The sequence below is a fragment of the Ranitomeya imitator genome, chromosome 1, assembly GCF_032444005.1.
Source record: "Ranitomeya imitator isolate aRanImi1 chromosome 1, aRanImi1.pri, whole genome shotgun sequence".
Taxonomy (NCBI): Eukaryota; Metazoa; Chordata; class Amphibia; order Anura; family Dendrobatidae; genus Ranitomeya; species Ranitomeya imitator.
Window position 1 is genome coordinate 207,596,168 of NC_091282.1, and position 21,810 is coordinate 207,617,977.

General features: G+C 45.9%; 1 protein-coding gene across 2 annotated transcripts in view; it reads left to right on the forward strand.

Annotated features, from left to right (window-relative positions):
* Positions 1-21,810, forward strand: part of SNX24 (sorting nexin 24) — a 255,214-nt gene that overhangs the window by 162,490 nt on the left and 70,914 nt on the right. For both annotated transcript variants that reach the window (XM_069753582.1, XM_069753593.1), the window contains one exon: positions 9,382-9,486. In XM_069753582.1, coding sequence (XP_069609683.1) covers positions 9,382-9,486 — 105 coding nt within the window. The remainder of the gene's footprint in view (positions 1-9,381; positions 9,487-21,810) is intronic.

Here is a 21,810-nt window from a genome sequence, read left to right on the forward strand (position 1 = left end):
GCCTGAAAAGACTGAGGGGAGAAATCCCACAGAATTTGTGGAGAACTGGCTGCTGGAGAAGATTGGGAGCACAGTGTTGACAAAAGTTTTTGCTGTTGAACGAGCTCATAGGGTCCCGCCGCAGCCCCCTGCCCCAGGAGCGAATCCCCGTACCATGCTTGCTAAAATACTGAACTACAGGGACAGAGACATTATTCTCAGGAAGGCTAGAGAGATGGAAGATCTGACGGCTGGAGGTCAGAAAATCGCCATTTATCCGGATTATTCCGCTGCGGTTCAGAAGCAGCGGATGAAGTTTACTGGAGTCAAGCGGCGACTGAGGGAGCTGGGAGTGCAGTACTCAGTGATGTTTCCCGCCAAGCTGAGACTGGTGGCTTTTAATAAGACACATTTCTTCCTGACACCGGAGGACGCTACCCAGTGGCTTGACACCAATGAGAAAAAGTTGAAAGGAGTGGGAGACTGACATGCCGGCGAGATTTGGCTGGAAATTGGTTTCTCTGTTGTTGGCGGAGAGTTTTGCGCTTGTTAGCGTCGGTTAAAAAAGTTGAGCAACTGCTGAGGGTTCTGCTAGGCCATGTTGAGGACTGGCCGGAGGAGACAGTACTGTCTACCAAATGTGGGAGAGGAGGGCTATGACGGATATTGTAAATTGGTTTGCTATTTTTCTTATATGTCATAGAAGTGCTATGATAAGTTATAATAAAGTTAAAGTTAGGGGAAATTATGTTTAGTGTGGCAGCGGGACGCGAATGCAGAGGGTTAAGTGAGGGAGAGTGTTCGCAGTGGGCAGTGGAGCCCCACTATTGATGAGAGGAAAAATGCGTTACACTAGGGGGTTAGGGGGGTGAGTTGGGAGGAGGTAGGGGGTAGGGGGGATGGGAGGGGTGGGGCAGCTCATACTTGGGAAATTGGATATTATGAGAAATGATGAGCCACAGGGGGGGAGAATGTATTAAAATATTGAGTTGGAATGTGAGAGGTCTGGCGGATAAAACACGGCGAGCGGCAAGTTTGCAGTATGTCCGAGAGCAGAAGGTCTCAATGATATGTCTGCTGGAGACGCATTTAGTGCGGGAGAGGGTAAACGTACTGAGTAGGCACTGGATACAGAAAGCGTATCATTCTACTTTCTCGACGTATTCTAGGGGTGTGTCTGTGTTGATTCCTGTTGGGGTGCAATATGAGGAGGTAGCGGTAAAAGAAGATTTGGATGGTCAGTATGTGGTGGTGAAATGTAAAATGAATGGAGTATTGATGTGTATAGTGGCAATGTATATTCCGCCCCCATACTCAAGCAAGAAGATAAGAGAGGTGCTGGAGAGGGTAGAGCGCTGGGGACCGTTACCATTACTAATTATCGGTGACCTTAATAATATATGTGATGACTTTTGGGACAAGAACAAAAACCCCCAGAATAGGACGGCGGGACATACCACTACGTTTGGGACTTATGTCGGGGAAGTGGGCATGGTTGATTTATGGAGAGTTAGACATATTGGGGAAAGGGCGTATTCATGCTACTCACCAGCTCATGGTACGCTGTCTAGGATTGATCTGGCACTGGGTAACCGATTATTAGATACGATGGTGGGGGATGTGAGATATTTACCTAGGGCTCTCTCAGACCATAGTCCAGTTGAAGTGGAATTTAGACCAGTGGGGACACGGAACGGGAGCAGAAGGGAGTGGAAAATTCACCCTAATTGGCTACACAGTATAGATTTGGAGAAGATTAAGAAGGAATTGGTGGAATTTTTTTAGATAAATGAGGGAAGTGTAGATGTGCTTACTGTGTGGGAAGCCATGAAAGCGTACTTGAGAGGGCTGTTGTTTAGGGATATTAGCAGGTGTAAGCGGAAATCGAGAGAGGTAGAGAGGTTGGCGATAGATGGGCTGAGGATGGCTGAGGATGAGATGGTAATAATGGGTACTTTGGAGGCTGGGAGGAGGTTGAAAGCAGCTCAAAACCAGCTAGAGGCGGTCTTGCTGAGTAAGGCTGAAAGGAAGAGGGAATTCATGAATCTGGCCTATTATCAGGAGGGTGAATCAGTGGGTCATTTGCTGTCGCTGGTGGCATCTGCCCAGAGAAATACCTCATTTGTTCACTCTCTGGTGACTGGGAGTGGTGTTGCTGTTTCGGAGACTTCAGAGATTTTGGAGACTTTTGCAGATTTTTACGCAGACTTATACTCCTCTCGGGTAGATGGGTCAATGGAGGACACTGTGGCGTTCCTTGAGGAGTTGGAGCTCCCGAGGCTGAGTGACAGGGATAGGGAGGATTTGGAGGCTCCCATTACGGAGGAGGAACTGGGACGGGCATTGCAGTCGATGGCTAATGGGAAGGCGCCTGGCGTAGACGGATTTCCTGCTGAAATTTATAAAAACTTGGGGGAAGTGTTGATCCCTAAATTGAAGGTGGTCTTGGAGGAGGCTAGGATTGGCGGAAGGCTGCCGGCATCTATGCGGGAGGCCACAATAGTGGTGATTCCAAAGGAGGGGAAAGACCTGACACAGCCGGACTCATACCGACCAATTTCTTTACTTACTATTGACATTAAACTCCTGGCTAAGGTGTTGGCGATGAGGTTGACAAGTGTTATTTCTGGCCTGGTACACTCAGATCAATCTGGCTTTATGCCTGATAGGTCAACTGCGATCAACTTGCGAAGACTGTATGTGAACTTGCAACTCAGAGCTGATAACTGTGGCCAGAGAGTTATTGCATCTTTAGATGCTCACAAGGCGTTCGATAGTGTGGAGTGGGGGTATCTCTGGCAGGTGTTGCGAAGAATGGGGTTTGGACCGCAGTTCATATCCTGGATTCAATTAATGTACTCGATGCCGATGGCTAGGGTTAGGGTAAATGGAGAGTTGTCACGGACCATACAATTGGCTAGAGGGACGAGGCAGGGGTGTCCGCTTTCCCCCCTTTTGTTTGCTCTAGCAGTGGAGCCGCTGGCTGCTACGCTTCGACGGTCTGATGAGATGACGGGATTTAAATATGGGGTGATTGAAGAAAGGGTGGCGTTGTATGCGGACGACATTTTGTTGTTTCTGGCTGATCCAGTTGCATCTTTGGAGGGAGCCATTGGGATTATTGAACGATTTGGATCAGTGTCGGGGCTTAGGATAAACTGGAGTAAGTCTATCTTGTTTAAGGTGGACGATGTGGATGGGGAACCATTGGAGGATGGGCGACTGGGGGTGACGAGTAAATTTAAGTACCTTGGAATATGGGCATCTATGCCGGTCACTGACTATATACATGAGAATCTGACTACAATCTTGGGTGCCCTCAAGGCAAAAGCGGATGCATGGCTTAAGTTGCATTTGTCTGTGGTAGGTAGGGTGAATCTTATCAAAATGATTCTGATGCCGAAAATACTGTATATTCTCCACAATGCATCGGTCTGGATACCACGTGGGAAATTTAGACAGATCAACTCTCTGTTTAGGAATTTAATTTGGGGGAGGCAACATCCGCGTATTAAACTGGAGACACTTCAGCGACCCAAGGATGATGGGGGTCTGGCATTGCCTAACCCTGAGTTGTACTTCCTTGCAGCCCAGAGTCAGCATCTAAGGGGCTGGGCGCATGAGGGGTCATCTGGAGCAGTACAGCGGTTGATGGAGGTGGTGACAAAAAGAAGGCCAGTGGTGCAATGTTTGGAGGATGGATCCTTGGAGAGTTTGGGGAAGCTATACCCGACTTTGCTGTTGATACGCAAGCTGTGGAGTAGATTGAGGCATGTACGTGGGATCACGGACTTGACTAGATACTCGCCGTTATGGCATAATAACAATATGAAAGAATTTGAGGCATTAGGGGTATTGATAGAATGGTTGGGCAAAGGGATTCAGTATGTGTATCAAATAATTGAACAAGGTGAACTGAAATCATTTTCCCAATTGCAGGCGGAATTTGTCCTTGGGACTGCAGGGGAGTATCAGTATTTGCGGATGAGGCATGCCTTTGGAGCTCAGAGTAGGAACGGAGGTATTAGGATTCAAAGGGATATAGTATTGGAGTATGTGTGTAATGATGGGACGACTGGAGGAGTCATATCCACTCTGTACAGGGATCTGTTGCACACTTTCCTATTGGGGTTTCCAATAATGGCAAGAGCTAAATGGGAAAGGGATCTGGGCCCAATGGATAACGAGACTTGGGAGTCGGTGTTGGAATGGATCCCAAAATTGTCGCTGAGTGAACCGTATAGACTGTCACAGCTTTATGTGATACACAGAGTTTATAGGTCTCCGATGGTGCTTTATAAGGCAGGATTGCGTAATGACTCTGAATGTCCGAGGTGTAGGTCTACGGATGCAGACATTTTCCATATGATGTGGACATGTCCGAGGTTGGCTGCCTTCTGGGTGGTAGTTTTGAGTCGTATGGAAGGTGCGTATGGATGCACGGTGCCAAGGGATCCAGTTGTCTGTTTGTTGGGATGCGTGGATGAGATTGGGGTGGATAAACACCTAAAGATAGCTATAGCCAGATTGTTATACATGGCTAGGAAGGTGATAGCTAGAAACTGGATTAGGGAAGAGCCGCCGTCAAGAGGAGAGTTCCTCCAGTATGTGAAACAGGGCCTGACACTAGAAAAAGGGATTTATAAGAAGAAAGGGAAAACTGAAACGTTCAATAAAATGTGGTCTCCATGGATTGCTATGGGATAGTAATGTGAAGTGTGGCTTATACGAGTGGTTGAGGGATTAGATACTCTATTGTTTTAATGATGGTAGTAATTAACAAGATGAGCTGCTTTGTGGGGTGGGGGAGGGGGGCTTTGGGACCGAAGGGGGTTGTTTGAAGGGGGAGGGGGGGAAAATACTCTGTATTGAAAATGTAAATGAAATATGTTAATTGCCTTGTTATTCTCAATAAAAATTTATTTGAGTTAAAAAAAAAAAAAAAGAAGATGTATTTATGCAACAGAAATGTGTCATCTTCAACTTTAGGACTCTTAGAGACCATTTAATCTTCATCTTTCTTAACTGTTCACAAGAACAGTAACTTTGACCAGGGGTGCCGAGACTTTTACATGCCACTGTATTAGTAGGATGTAGTTAAACAATCTGTTTCCTGGCTGGCTTGAACCTGCCATGAATTTAGGTTCACCACAGCAGACCTGCTGTATTTTTTTAACCTCTGCTATTGATTTAGTTAATAAGAATTATAGTAGGGAATTGCCATTTATAGATTCCTTTTTCTAAAATTCCCTTTTTTTTTTTTTTGCAACTTTTCTTTTTAACCCCTTCCTGACCTGTGACACAGCGTATGCGGCATGAAAGTCGGTGCCAATCCGACCTGTGATGCATATGCTGTGTCACAGAATGATCACGTCCCTGCAGATCGGGTGAAAGGGTTAACTCCCATTTCACTCGATCTGCAGGTACAGGGGGAGTGGTAGTGGCTACGATCGCTCTGATTGGCTGTTGAAAGTGAAACTGCCAATCAGAGCGATTTGTAACATTTCACCTATTAAAACTGGTGAAATATTACAATCCAGCCATGGCCAATGCTGCAATATCATCGGCCATGGCTGGAAACACTGGTCTGCACCCCCCCACCGCCACCGATTTCCCCCCCCCCCCCCCCCAGTCCTCCGATCAGTCCGGTACACAGCTCCACTCCCCTCCGTCCTCCTGTCCGCTCACCCCCGTGCTCCAATCCCACCCCCGTGCTCCAATCCACCCCCCTGCACTCCGATCAACCCCCCCTGCGCTCCGATCCACCCCCCCGTGCTCCAATCCATCCCCCCTGCACTCCGATCAACCCCCCCCTGCGCTCCGATCCACCCCCCATGCTCCCCCCCACCCCATCATACTTACCGAGCCTCCCGGGGTCAGTCCGTCTTCTCCATGGGCGCCGCCATCTGCCAAAATGGCGGGCGCATGCGCAGTGCGCCCGCCGAATCTGCCGGCCAGCAGATTCGTTTCAAGTGCATTTTCATCACTGTGATAAAAATATGTCACCCCCATAGGTAGGGACAATAATAAAATAAAGAAATTTTTTTTTTCTTCCACTAAGGTTAGGGTAAGAACTAGGGTTAGGGTTTCAGTATGTGCACACGTATTCTGGTCCTCTGCGGATTTTTCTGTGCTAAACCGCTGCAGATTTATCGCGGATTTACCGCGGTTTTTCTGCGCATTTCGCTGCGGTTTTACAACTGCAGTTTACTATTGGAGTAGTTGTAAAACCGCTGCAAAATCCGCAGAAAGAAGTGACATGCTGCGGAATGTAAACCCCTGCGTTTCCGTGCAGTTTTTCCGCAGCATGTGTACAGCGATTTTTGTTTCCCATAGGTTTACATTGAACTGTAAACTCATGGGAAACTGCTGCGGATCCGCAGCTTTTTCCGCAGTGTGTGCACATACCTTTAGAATTAGGCTATGTGCACACTGTGCGGATTTGGCTGCGGATCCGCAGCGGATTGGCCACTGCGGATTCGCAGCAGTGTTCCATCAGGTTTACAGTACCAAGTAAACATATGGAAAACCAAATCCGCTGTGCCCATGGTGCGGAAAATACCGCGCGGAAACGCTGCGTTGTATTTTCCGCAGCATGTCAATTCTTTGTGCGGATTCCGCAGCGTTTTACACCTGTTCCTCAATAGGAATCCGCAGGTGAAATCCGCACAAAAAACACTGGAAATCCGCGGTAAATCCACAGGTAAAATGCTGTGCCTTTTACCCACGGATTTTTCAAAAATGGTGCTGAAAAATCTCACACGAATCCGCAACGTGGGCACATAGCCTTAGGCTGTGTGCACACGTTGCGTTTTTTTCGCGTTTTTTCCCGATAAAAACGCTATAAAACCGCAAAAAAAAAACGCATACAATAAGCATCCCATCATTTAGAATGAATTCCGCATGTTTTGTGCACATGATGCGTTTTTTTCCGCGAAAAAAACACATCGCGGCAAAAAACGCAGCATGTTCATTAATTTTCCGTTTTTTTTTTGCGGATTTCCCACTCCATAATGCATTTGGAAGTGTCCGGAAAAAAACGCGTCAAAAACGCGGCAAAAACGCGTCAAAACCGCAGCAAAATTGCGGCAAAAACGCATGAGGTTTTCTTGCGAATTTCTTGCAGAAAATGTCCAGAATTCTCAGGAATTTTCTGCAAGAAATCCTGAACGTGTGCACATAGCCTTAGGGTTAGGGTTGGAATTAGGGTTGTGGTTAGGGTTGTGATTAGGGTTATGGCTACAGTTGGGATTAGGGTTAGGGGTGTGTTGGGGTTAGTGTTGGAGGTAGAATTGAGGGGTTTCCACTGTTTAGGCACATCAGGGATCTCCAAACGCAACATGGCGCCACCATTGTTTCCAGCCAATTTTGTATTCAAAAAGTCAAATGGTGCTCCCTCACTTCCGAGCCCCGACGTGTTCCCAAACAGTGGTTTACCCCCACATATGGGGTACCAGCATACTCAGGACAAACTGCACAACAATTATTGGGGTCCAATTTCTCCTGTTACCCTTGTGAAAATAAAAAAATTGCTTGCTAAAACATCATTTTTGAGGAAAGAAAAATGATTTTTTATTTTCACGGCTCTGCGTTGTAAACGTCTGTGAAGCACTTGGGGGTTCATAGTGCTCACCACATATCTAGATAAGTTCCTTGGGGGGTCTAGTTTCCAAAATGGGGTCACTTGTGGGGGGTTTCTACTGTTTAGCCACATCAGAGGCTCTGCAAACCCAACGTGACGCCCGCAGACCATTCCATCAAAGTCTGCATTTCAAAACGTCACTACTTCACTTCCGAGCCCCGGCATGTGCCCAAACAGTGGTTTACCCCCACATATGGGGTATCAGCGTACTCAGGAGAAACTGGACAACAACTTTTGGGGTCAAATTTCTCCTGTTAGCCTTGGGAAAATAAAAAATTGCGGGCTAAAAAATCATTTTTGAGAAAAGAATTTTTTTTTTTTTTTTCATGGCTTTGCGTTATAAACTTCTGTGAAGCACCTTGGGGTTTAAAGTGCTCAATATGCATCTAGATAAGTTCCTTGGGGGGGTCTAGTTTCCAAAATGGGGTCACTTGTGGGGGAGCTCCAATGTTTAGGCACACAGTGGCTCTCCAAACGCGACATGGTGTCCGCTAACAATTGGAGCCAATTTTTCATTCAAAAAGTCAAATGGCGCTCCTTCCCTTCCGAGCCCTGCCGTGTGCCCAAACAGTGGTTTACCCCCACATATGAGGTATCTGCGTACTCGGGAAAAATTGGCCAACAAATTTTAGGATCCATTTTATCCTGTTGCCCTTGTGAAAATGAAAAAATTGAGGCTAAAAGAATTTTTTTGTGAAAAAAAAGTACTTTTTCATTTTTACGGATCAATTTGTGAAGCACCTGAGGGTTTAAAGTGCTCACTATGCATCTAGATAAGTTCCTTGGGGCGTCTAATTTCCAGAATGGGGTCACTTGTGGGGGAGCTCCGATTTTTAGGCACACGGGGGCTCTCCAAACGCAACATGGTGTCCGCTAAAGAGTGGAGCCAATTTTTCATTCAAAAAGTCAAATGGCGCTCCTTCCCTTCCAAGCCCTGCCGTGCGCCCAAACAGTGGTTTACCCCCACATATGAGGTATCCGCGTACTCAGGACAAATTGGACAACAACTTTCGTGGTTCAGTTTCTCCTTTTACCATTGGGAAAATAAAAAAATTGTTGCTAAAAGATCATTTTTGTGACTAAAAAGTTAAATGTTCATTTTTTCCTTCCATGTTGCTTCTGCTGTGAAGCACCTGAAGGGTTAATAAACTTTTTGAATGTGGTTTTGTGCACCTTGAGGGGTGCAGTTTTTAGAATGGTGTCACTTTTGGGTATTTTCAGCCATACAGACCCCTCAAACTGACTTCAAATGTGAGGTGGTCCCTAAAAAAATGGTTTTGTAAATTTCATTGTAAAAATGAGAAATAGCTGGTCAAATTTTAACCCTTATAACTTCCTAGCAAAAAAAAAATTTGTTGTCAAAATTGTGCTGATGTAAAGTAGACATGTGGGAAATGTAATTTATTAACTATTTTGTGTCACATAACTCTCTGGTTTAACAGAATAAAAATTCAAAATGTGAAAATTGCGAAATTCTCAAAATTTTCGCCAAATTTCCGTTTTTATCACAAATAAACGCAGAATTTATTGACCTAAATTTACTACTAACACGAAGCCCAATATGTCACGAAAAAACAATCTCAGAACCGCTAGGATCCGTTGAAGCGTTCCTGAGTTATTACCTCATAAAGGGACACTGGTCAGAATTGCAAAAAACGGCCAGGTCATTAAGGTCAAAATAGGCTGGGTCATGAAGGGGTTAAAGAAAGGGTTAGTGCTAATTGATGGGTGATGTTAAAAGCATGTAATCTTTTCTACAGCTGAAGAAAAGTATTAAAACTCCAGAGATGCCCTCAAAGCATGTAAGGAACTGGATCCCTAAAGTGCTGGAGCAGAGGCGACAAGGACTTGAGTCATACTTGCAGGTAAAATGATGTGTTCTTTATATCCAGGGACTATATTGTACAGTATTTCACTGCGGCTCCCAGACAAGTGCTCTCCAAGGTCACAGACATTCCCAACAAGTGTTACACAGGATAAGACCAGTCCTGGTTTTCTGGAAGATGACATGAGGAAGAATGGTATGGCGCTGCAATAGGGCATTCATCTCCATAAAACTCTATGGAGGTTATGGAAACACGGCGTGTGCCGATGTTCGTCAGGATGTATGCTTGACTGTCATTCCAAATAATCTTCCCACGATGGTCTTGCTGGTGATTAGGAAATTGGGGCTTTAGCCTCCAAACCAGTTTATCTCACCAGCAGTGAAGCCCATGAAATCCACATTACACGCTTATCCCATTAAGTGCTGGATTCACTACGTAAGGTTAAGTTTTAGAAATAAGGCAATTAGTTATGGCTGGCTTAAAAGTGGTTAATGAGTTTTGTATATTCAGCATATAAGGTTGCATATAATATCTAAGAATAATTAGTGTAGACTTGAGTGGAAATGTATGTCCGGTACGCTACATGTCCCACACAGTCTTGGTCACTAAAACTCCATAGTCTTTTCAGTTCTGTTCTTTGATACATGTGAAAAATTGCCCGATCCGCTTTTTCTTGCAATTATCTGCATTGATTTCCTTTGTAACGCTGTTTAAATAGAAAAATAGAAGACAAAATTGGAAGGGGTTCTCCCTGTGGAGAGCAGTGTTTTGTTTTTCTGAGATAATGGAGGTTAAAAGCACATCTCATTGAGGAGGATACATCGGAACTGAAATGTTTTTATACAGCGGTATCTGATCCGGCAGAAAATACTTGCCTCTTCTCGACTCTTATTAAAAACTTTGGACGTTGTGTTAAATAATATTAATGGCTGCAGTTGTTAGTACTTAACAGTTCTTTTCCCGTACAAGTGAATGTATTGATTGATTTGGGCTCAGCGCAGCGGTTCAGATTAGACGGCTGATTCTATCGGAACCTTAACTGCTCTTGTTAAGTGCACGGCCTATCTTTAAATGAATCAAGATGATGATGTAGATTAGCGGGAGCAGACGACCATCCATCTCTTCCTGATCAGTTAATAACTCAAATCCATCATCGTGTATATCAGCTGGATGGAGCTTATAGGATGAATTCATGTCTTCAAGAGCCGCGAAGAGCCAACCGTTCAAATTAGATGGGGTCTTAACTAAAACACCCGCTCTCTCACAGGTGCTGTATTGCTGTCTGTTCAGAATGCTCCTTTATATTAATATTCTTACATTAATGTGATATTATTGAACAAAAATATTTAAAAAAATTCTGAAATATTAAGAGTAGGATCTGTAACCCTTATTGCATGGCTAGTTTACCTGGCTCTGTTATACAGCACACATCAATATCTTTAGGCCATTACTGTACATTGGCGGTTAATTCTCAGCATTTATTTTAGGGGCGGAATGGGTGTCTCATATGCTTACTGCCCCAAAATAATTGTCGCATAGGGACTCCAAATGCAGTCAGCTATGCAGGTTCCTCACAAACTGCATTGATATGTGTTTGAGCCTTAAAATAGGTTTACATTTTGTTGTTTTTTTTTGTTTTATTTATACCTACTGTCAAGGAAAGGTAATTCTACTTACCAGATGCACTAATAGCAATAATTTTGCAGTTACTTTTTGTAAGCCGAGGTGTAAAGGTGCCCATGGTCATTAGACACCTACCAGCCTGAGGTTCATTTGGTACGCCGCCATTCTCCCAACTCCTACATTTTCTTGCACACTTGGGTCGGCCGAGCTTTAATTCCTCCCATACACCTTAAATAAGTCATTGTAACCAGCTGATTTTGATGTGTTCTGCTGACCATCTATAGTGCGCTGGGGCCTCTCGAATGTCCCCAGATAGAATATGTTGGGTGTCTTGAGGATGGGACGGTTGGAATTCAGTGACTCCATCCTTTTGGATCCAGCTGCTGATCCTGTCTCATAGAGCACAGAGGAGCGCTCAGAGGGGTGGTGCTTCCTGTGTATGGGGGAGTCGGGACTGGAAGCTGCCAGCTGAATGATTGTACAGCCAAGAGTCATCTAACGTGTATGGACCACCTATATGGCTGGCTCATCACAAAGACTTCTCTATAATGTGTATCTGCCCAACCTGTACGTATGCCTCTGTTCTTATGCATGTTTGGATGCTGCCGCCTTCTTGTTTTCAAATAGAAATATTAATGGGGTGAATTTATCATCCATATACAGTACAGACCAAAGTTTGGTCACACAAGATTTTTCTGTATTTTCATGACTATGAAAATTGTACATTCACACTGAAGGCATCAAAACTATAAATTAACACGTGTGGAATTATATACTTAACAAAAATGTGTGAAACAACTGAAATTATGTCTTATATTCTAGGTTCTTCAAAGTAGCTACCTTTTGCTTTGATTACTGCTTTGCACACTCTTGGCATTCTCTTGATGAGCTTCAAGAGGTAGTCACCGGGAATGGTTTTCACTTCACAGGTGTGCCCTGTCAGGTTTAATAAGTGGGATTTCTTGCCTTATAAATGGTGTTGGGGTCATCAGTTGTGTTGTACAGAAGTCTGGGGGATACACAGCTGATAGTCCTACTGAATAGACTGTTAGAATTTGTATTATGGCAAGAAAAAAGCAGCTAAGTAAAGAAAAATGAGTAGCCATCATTACTTTAAGAAATGAAGGTCAGTCAGTCCGAAAAATTGGGAAAACTTTGAAAGTGTCCCCAAGTGCAGTGGCAAAAACCATCAAGCGTTACAAAGAAACTGGCTCACATGAGGACCGCCCCAGGAAAGGAAGACCAAGAGTCACCTCTGCTTCTGAGGATAAGTTTATCCGAGTCACCAGCCTCACAAATCGCAGGTTAACAGAAACTCAGATTAGAGACCAGGTCAATGCCACACAGAGTTCTAGCAGCAGACACATCTCTACAACAACTGTTAAGAGGAGACTTTGTGCAGCAGGCCTTCATGGTAAAATAGCTGCTAGAAAACCACTGCTAAGGACAGGCAACAAGCAGAAGAGACTTGTTTAGGCTAAAGAACACAAGGAATGGACATTAGACCAGTGGAAATCTGTGCTTTGGTCTGATGAGTCCAAATTTGAGATCTTTGATTCCAACCACCATGTCTTTGTGCGACGAAGAAAAGGTGAACGGATGGACTCTACATGCCTGGTTCCCACCGTGAAGCATGGAAGAGGAGGTGTGATGGTGTGGAGGTGCTTAGCTGGTGACATTGTTGGGGATTTATTCAAAATTGAAGGCATACTGAACCAGCATGGCTACCACAGCATCTTGCAGCGGCATGCTATTCCATCAGGTTTGCGTTTAGTTGGACCATCATTTATTTTTCAACAGGACAATGACCCCAAACACACCTCCAGGCTGTGTAAGGGCTATATGACCAAGAAGGAGAGTGATGGGGTGCTACACCAGATGACCTGGCCTCCACAGTCACCAGACCTGAACCCAATCGAGATGGTTTGGGGTGAGCTGGACCGCAGAGTGAAGGCAAAAGGACCAACAAGTGCTAAGCATCTCTGGGAACTCCTTCAAGATTGTTGGAAGACCATTCCCGGTGAACACCTCTTGAAGCTCATCAAGAGAATGCCAAGAGTGTGCAAAGCAGTCATCAAAGCAAAAGGTGGCTACTTTGAAGAACCTAGAATATAAGACATATTTTCGATTGTTTCACACTTTTTTGTTAAGTATATAATTCCACATGTGTTAATTCATAGTTTTGATGCCTTCAGTGTGAATGCACAATTTTAACAGTCATGAAAATACAGAAAAATCTTTTAACCCTTGTCAGGCTGCATAATTTTACAACCTTAACAGGCTGCATAGGTACAATTGTACCTTCACATATACCTCCACTGTGGGAAGACTTTACTTGGTTTCAGAAACTAAAGTTCATTCAGCTACAAATGTTATGCTGATATCTATTGTTCAGTGTTGTTACTGGTCACTTATGTTGCTGTCAATTAAGTTAATTCAAACTGGGAGTGGCTTCTACTTGTCTTCCTGCCTCCCTCCTCTCATTAGCCATTTTGCTGTTCATCTCATTGCTGTGAGCACACATTTCTAGGCTTGTGAAGTCTTCAATTTCTTGGAAACGAAGGTAGGAAAGTCTCACAGCATCTAACAGCCAGTTATACCTTTATTCTCATTATGTGGGGACAGAACAGTCAAATTGTCTTTCAGCCTGGACTTGGCTTACATATATTTTGTATGAAACTTATCACTATAGGTATAATTTTTATACGAAAAATGGATAATAATTAGTATCTACTAGAGTTGAGCGACCTTGACCTTTTTAGAGTCGAGCCGGGTTTTGCGAAACCCGACTATGTCCAAAGTCGGGTCGAGTGAAATCGGCCGATTATGACGTAAAGTCGGGATCGACCGAAACACGAAACCCAATGCAAGTCAATGGGGCAGCATAGTCGGCAGTGAGTGGGGGCCAGGAAAACACCTAGAGTGCCCATTTTAATGTCAAAACCATCCATTCTTCTTAATGAAGCTTGTCAAGCGTAATTTACCTTATAATAATTGGAAGGCATTTGAAATTGGAGGTCATTTGGCTAAAGTTGTGGGGGGTAGGGCTGGTTCAAGTAATTAGTGGGCCCAGGAAATCTGGACCACGTCACGGCAGTGGAGCAGGGAGAGGTAAGTATTTCAACTTTGCAAGTGCTGTGAACCTGAGCAAGCAGGGGGGGCCCACTCGTTGGCATTGGCACTGGCACAGGGCCCCTCAAAGTACAGCGGTGTGTTTGCACGGCGGGGGCGCCTCCCACCGGCAGCAACACTTTTGCGTACTATGAGAGGCCCTGTGCCAGTGACGTCGCCAACTAGTATTCCTCCCCCCACCTGATGAAGGAACCTGCACTTTCATCTGCACCTTCCTCTTTGTCCCCGTGTAAGGTGGTATGGTATGCGGGAAGAGCAACCTGACTTTCAGCAGGGTCACAATGTTGTTGTGTAGCGTGCACGGGGAATGTTGCGTTATGGGTCAATGTACCAGCAGACTCATCTATCACTGGCTGGGCAATGGGCACGATGAAGTGGAAACACAGATATAGGCCCAAAGAAGAAAGTGGGCTAAATGCAGTTCAAAATTGGTAACACAGGAATAACCAGGGGGCATTGCAGTGGAGGACAACTGGAATGAGAGGCTGACACAGAGAGTAGGGCCAAATCAGTAAGTAGTCGAAATGCAGTTCAAAATTGGCAACCGTAGTAAACAGGCGGCACAGCTTTGTTCAGTGGAGGAGAACAGCAAGGAGTGGCAGACACCGATAGTAGGCCCCAAACCAACTAGTACGCCAAATGCAGTTGTTCCATTTAACCACAATTTAATGAGAGCCTGAAGATAGAAGCTCAGGAAAGGCAACCTGGGGAACACCTTGGAGTGTAACACACCATCTCTCTCCACCCCATACCCATTTTGTATGGCCTAATGCAGTGTACTTTTCTACAACTACTAAACGAGAGTCGGAAGACCGAAGCAATGGCAAGGAAACCTGGGGAACACCTTAGAGTGTAACACACCCTCTCTCTACACCCCATACCCAATTTGAAGGTCTAATGCAGTGTAGTTTCCAAGAACTACTAAACGAGAGCCGGAAGATCGAAGCTCAGGAAAGGCAACCTGGGGAACACCTTGGAGTGTAACACACCCTCTCGCTACACCCCATACCCAATTTGAAGGCCTAATGCAGCGTAGTTTCCAACAACTACTAAACGAGAGCCGGAAGATCGAAGCTCAGGAAAGGCAACCTGGGGAACACCTTGGAGTGTAACAAACCCTCTCTCTACACCCCATACCCAATTTGTAGGCCTAATGCAGCGTAGTTTCCGACAACTACTAAACGAGAGCATGAAGATCGAAGCTCAGGAAAGGCAACCTGGGGAACACCTTGGAGTGTAACACACCCTCTCTCTACACCCCATACCCAATTTGTAGGCCTAATGCAGCGTAGTTTCCGACAACTACTAAACGAGAGCCGGAATATCGAAGCTCAGGAAAGGCAACCTGGGGAACACCTTGGAGTGTAACACACCCTCTCTCTACACCCCATACCCAATTTGAAGGCCTAATGCAGTGTAGTTTCCAAGAACTACTAAACGAGAGCCGGAAGATCGAAGCTCAGGAAAGGCAACCTGGGGAACACCTTGGAGTGGAACACACCATCTCTCTACACCCCATACCCAATTTGAAGGCCTAATGCAGCGTAGTTTCCAACAACTACTAAACGAGAGCCGGTAGATCGAAGCTCAGGAAAGGCAACCTGGGGAACACCTTGGAGTGTAACACAACGTCTCTCTACACCACGGAAGGGATGATTCTTAGGAAGGAAGGCTGTTGGAAATAAGCATTGCGCGTCCGAGGGTGATTAGATTCTTATTAGGTATATACTCACCCTCGGACGCGCCCTGCTTCTTTATTTGGAATGAATGTTTATTTGCAATGTGGTGTTGACTTTCTCTATTATTTTGGTAATTAATGATTTTATTATTTTCATTATTTTGCATCTTCTCGGCAATAATATAAAGAAGACGCGACAGGACAACACTCGGTGGATGCCATATGTGTGTTTTCAATTTAAAAAAACTTTCAGTTAACTACTTGCAGGAGAAAGTAATTGTAGCTGGTGGCCATTTTTAGTACTGTACCAGATTTTAGTTGTGTGTTTGTTTTTAATGTTAAAATGTCTGCATTTGATATCTCACCAGTATTTTCTTTTTTATAAGCAAAATACTTATTTTTATATTTTCTGATGTTGGTTCCAGGGGTACACGGCCAGCAGTGCCCTGGTCAGTGTAGTAGTAGTTGAAAGAATGGACCGCAGACAGGCATCGAAGGCCTAAAATAAAAACACATGGCTGTAGGCAATTTTAAATTGGTTCCAGGGGTACACGGACAGCAGTGGTGTGGTCAGTGGAGGCCTAGTGGAAGGAGTGACCGCAGACAGGCATCGAAGGCCTAAAATAATAACACATGGCTGTAGGCAATTTTAAATTGGTTCCAGGGGTACACGGGCAGCAGTGACCTGGTCAGTGTAGTAGTAGTTGAAAGAATGGACCGCAGACAGGCATCGAAGGCCTAAAATAAAAAAATTGGGCTGGCTGTAGGCAATTTCAAATTGGTTCCAGGGGTACACGGACAGCAGTGGTGTGGTCAGTGGAGGCCTAGTGGAAGGAGTGACCGCAGACAGGCATCGAAGGCCTAAAATAATAACACATGGCTGTAGGCAATTTTAAATTGGTTCCAGGGGTACACGGACAGCAGTGGTGTGGTCAGTGGAGGCCTAGTGGAAGGAGTGACCGCAGACAGGCATCGAAGGCCTAAAATAATAACACATGGCTGTAGGCAATTTTAAATTGGTTCCAGGGGTAGACGGGCAGCAGTGACCTGGTCAGTGTAGTAGTAGTTGAAAGAATGGACCGCAGACAGGCATCGAAGGCCTAAAATAAAAAAATTGGGCTGGCTGTAGGCAATTTTAAATTGGTTCCAGGGGTACACGGGCAGCAGTGACCTGGTCAGTGTAGTAGTAGTTGAAAGAATGGACCGCAGACAGGCATCGAAGGCCTAAAATAAAAAAATTGGGCTGGCTGTAGGCAATTTTAAATTGGTTCCAGGGGTACACGGGCAGCAGTGGTCTGGTCAGTGGAAGTCTAGTGGAAGGAGTGACCGCAGACAGGCTTCCAAGGCCTAAAATAATAACACATGGCTGTAGGCAATTTTAAATTGGTTCCAGGGGTACACGGGCAGCAGTGACCTGGTCAGTGTAGTAGTAGTTGAAAGAATGGACCGCAGACAGGCATCGAAGGCCTAAAATAAAAAAATTGGGCTGGCTGTAGGCAATTTTAAATTGGTTCCAGGGGTACACGGACAGCAGTGGTGTGGTCAGTGGAGGCCTAGTGGAAGGAGTGACCGCAGACAGGCATCGAAGGCCTAAAATAATAACACATGGCTGTAGGCAATTTTAAATTGGTTCCAGGGGTACACGGGCAGCAGTGACCTGGTCAGTGTAGTAGTAGTTGAAAGAATGGACCGCAGACAGGCATCGAAGGCCTAAAATAAAAAAATTGGGCTGGCTGTAGGCAATTTTAAATTGGTTCCAGGGGTACACGGACAGCAGTGGTGTGGTCAGTGGAGGCCTAGTGGAAGGAGTGACCGCAGACAGGCATCGAAGGCCTAAAATAATAACACATGGCTGTAGGCAATTTTAAATTGGTTCCAGGGGTACACGGGCAGCAGTGACCTGGTCAGTGTAGTAGTAGTTGAAAGAATGGACCGCAGACAGGCATCGAAGGCCTAAAATAAAAAAATTGGGCTGGCTGTAGGCAATTTTAAATTGGTTCCAGGGGTACACGGACAGCAGTGGTGTGGTCAGTGGAGGCCTAGTGGAAGGAGTGACCGCAGACAGGCATCGAAGGCCTAAAATAATAACACATGGCTGTAGGCAATTTTAAATTGGTTCCAGGGGTACACGGACAGCAGTGGTGTGGTCAGTGGAGGCCTAGTGGAAGGAGTGACCGCAGACAGGCATCGAAGGCCTAAAATAATAACACATGGCTGTAGGCAATTTTAAATTGGTTCCAGGGGTACACGGACAGCAGTGGTGTGGTCAGTGGAGGCCTAGTGGAAGGAGTGACCGCAGACAGGCATCGAAGGCCTAAAATAATAACACATGGCTGTAGGCAATTTTAAATTGGTTCCAGGGGTACACGGGCAGCAGTGACCTGGTCAGTGTAGTAGTAGTTGAAAGAATGGACCGCAGACAGGCATCGAAGGCCTAAAATAAAAAAATTGGGCTGGCTGTAGGCAATTTTAAATTGGTTCCAGGGGTACACGGACAGCAGTGGTGTGGTCAGTGGAGGCCTAGTGGAAGGAGTGACCGCAGACAGGCATCGAAGGCCTAAAATAATAACACATGGCTGTAGGCAATTTTAAATTGGTTCCAGGGGTAGACGGGCAGCAGTGACCTGGTCAGTGTAGTAGTAGTTGAAAGAATGGACCGCAGACAGGCATCGAAGGCCTAAAATAAAAAAATTGGGCTGGCTGTAGGCAATTTTAAATTGGTTCCAGGGGTACACGGGCAGCAGTGACCTGGTCAGTGTAGTAGTAGTTGAAAGAATGGACCGCAGACAGGCATCGAAGGCCTAAAATAAAAAAATTGGGCTGGCTGTAGGCAATTTTAAATTGGTTCCAGGGGTACACGGGCAGCAGTGGTGTGGTCAGTGGAGGCCTAGTGGAAGGAGTGACCGCAGACAGGCATCGAAGGCCTAAAATAATAACACATGGCTGTAGGCAATTTTAAATTGGTTCCAGGGGTACACGGGCAGCAGTGACCTGGTCAGTGGAAGTCTAGTGGAAGGAGTGACCGCAGACAGGCTTCCAAGGCCTAACATAACAAACTTGGGCTGGCTGTAGGCACTTTTAAATTGGTTCCAGGGGTACACGGGCAGCAGTGACCTGGTCAGTGTAGTAGTAGTTGAAAGAATGGACCGCAGACAGGCATCGAAGGCCTAAAATAAAAACACATGGCTGTAGGCAATTTTAAATTGGTTCCAGGGGTACACGGACAGCAGTGGTGTGGTCAGTGGAGGCCTAGTGGAAGGAGTGACCGCAGACAGGCATCGAAGGCCTAAAATAATAACACATGGCTGTAGGCAATTTTAAATTGGTTCCAGGGGTAGACGGGCAGCAGTGACCTGGTCAGTGTAGTAGTAGTTGAAAGAATGGACCGCAGACAGGCATCGAAGGCCTAAAATAAAAAAATTGGGCTGGCTGTAGGCACTTTTAAATTGGTTCCAGGGGTACACGGGCAGCAGTGGTCTGGTCAGTGGAAGTCTAGTGGAAGGAGTGACCGCAGACAGGCTTCGAAGGCCTAACATAACAAAATTGGGCTGGCTGTAGGCACTTTAAATTGGTTCCAGGGGTACATGGGCAGCAGTGTATGGTCAGTGGAAGGAGTGACGGCAGACAGTCTTCGAAGGCCTAACATAACAAAATTGGGCTGACTGTAGGCACTTTTAAATTGGTTCCAGGGTAACACGGCCAGCAGTGGCCTGGTCAGTGTAGTAGTTGTAGAAAGAAGGGACCGCAGACAGGCTTCGAAGGCCTAACATAACAAAAATGTCAAAACAATGGTATTGTCAGTGCCAGGCATTGAAGGATGTCAGCGCCTAGACTACACATTGGTGAAGCTGTGAGAGATAATTTTGCTTGTGGTAGAGCACTGTTTGAGCTGGGGGGGGGAACTGTCTTGTGGCCGGCGTTACAGGCACAGGGCCCCTCATATTACAACGGTGTGTCTGACGTTGGGTGCGCACCACCACCGCCAGAGACACTTTGTTGTACTATGAGGGACCCAGTGGCAGTGCCGTCGACCAAAAGCGGCCACACCCACCTCTTCAGACAAACAGCACTCTCAAGGGTCCAAGCGCAAAGTGGCGATAGCACGGCCCCGTGTGGGGAGTTTGGCCATTTCGTGAGGTGGAAACATGTCGTATGCTGGACAATCAGGTGAAGAAAATTACGAGATTGGAAAAGTCATTCAGAATAGTCCACAGGCAAGACCTTTTCATAGGAAAGCTAGGTGTCAGCCGGGCAGGGTGGGGCAAAAGATTTTGAAATCCAGTTGTGGTTCATTTTAATGAAGGTTAGATCATCTACATTTTGGGTAGCCAGACGAGTCCTTTTTTCTGTTAGTATTGAACCTGCAGCACTGAATACTCTTTCTGATAGGACACTAGCTGCCGGGCAAGCAAGCTCCTGCAATGCATATTCTGCCAATTCTGGCCAGGTGTCTAATTTGGATGCCCAGTAATCAAATGGGAATGACGGTTGAGGGAGAACGTCGATAAGGGATGAAAAATAGTTTGTAACCATACTGGACAAATGTTGTCTCCTGTCACTTTGAATTGATGCTGCAGTACCTGTCCTGTCTGCGGTCATAGAAAAATCACTCCACAACCTGGTCAGAAAACCCCTCTGGCCAACGCCACTTCTGATTTCTGCCCCTCTAACACCTCTGGTCTGCTGGCCCCTGGAGCTCGTGTGAGAACGATCACGGGCGCTGTGTGCAGGGAATGCCAGAAGCAAACGGTCAACAAGAGTTGATTGTTTTGTTGCTAATATTAGTTCCAAGTTCTCATGTGGCATAATATTTTGCAATTTGCCTTTATAGCGAGGATCAAGGAGGCAGGCCAACCAGTAATCGTCATCGTTCATCATTTTTGTAATGCGTGTGTCCCTTTTGAGGATACGCAAGGCATAATCCGCCATGTGGGCCAAAGTTCCCGTTGTCAAATCTGCGGTTGTGCTTGGTTGAGGGGCAGTTGCAGGCAAATCTACGTCACTTGTGTCCCTCAAAAAACCAGAACCTGGCCTTGCCACGCCACCAATTTCCCGTGCCCCCGGGAAAGCTTCCTCATTAAAAATATACTCATCCCCATCATCCTCCTCATCCTCCACCTCCTCTTCGCCCGGTACCTCGTCATGTACACTGCCCTGACCAGACAATCGCTGACTGTCATCAAGGCTTTCCTCTTCCTCTGGTGCAGACGCCTGATCCTTTATGTGCGTCAAACTTTGCATCAGCAGACGCATTAGGGGGATGCTCATGCTTATTATGGCGTTGTCTGCACTAACCAGCCGTGTGCATTCCTCAAAACACTGAAGGACTTGACACATGTCTTGAATCTTCGACCACTGCACACCTGACAACTCCATGTCTGCCATCCTACTGCCTGCCCGTGTATGTGTATCCTCCCACAAAAACATAACAGCCCGCCTCTGTTCGCACAGTCTCTGAAGCATGTGCAGTGTTGAGTTCCACCTTGTTGCAACGTCTATGATTAGGCGATGCTGGGGAAGGTTCAAAGAACGCTGATAGGTCTGCATACGGCTGGAGTGTACAGGCGAACGGCGGATATGTGCGCAAAGTCCACGCACTTTGAGGAGCAGGTCGGATAACCCCGGATAACTTTTCAGGAAGCACTGCACCACCAGGTTTAAGGTGTGAGCCAGGCAAGGAATGTGTTTCAGTTGGGAAAGGGAGATGGCAGCCATGAAATTCCTTCCGTTATCACTCACTACCTTGCCTGCCTCAAGATCTACAGTGCCCAGCCACGACTGCGTTTCTTGCTGCAAGAACTCGGACAGAACTTCCGCGGTGTGTCTATTGTCGCCCAAACACTTCATAGCCAATACAGCCTGCTGACGTATGCCAGTAGCTGCCCCATAATGGGAGACCTGGTGTGCAACAGTGGCAGGTGCGGATGGAG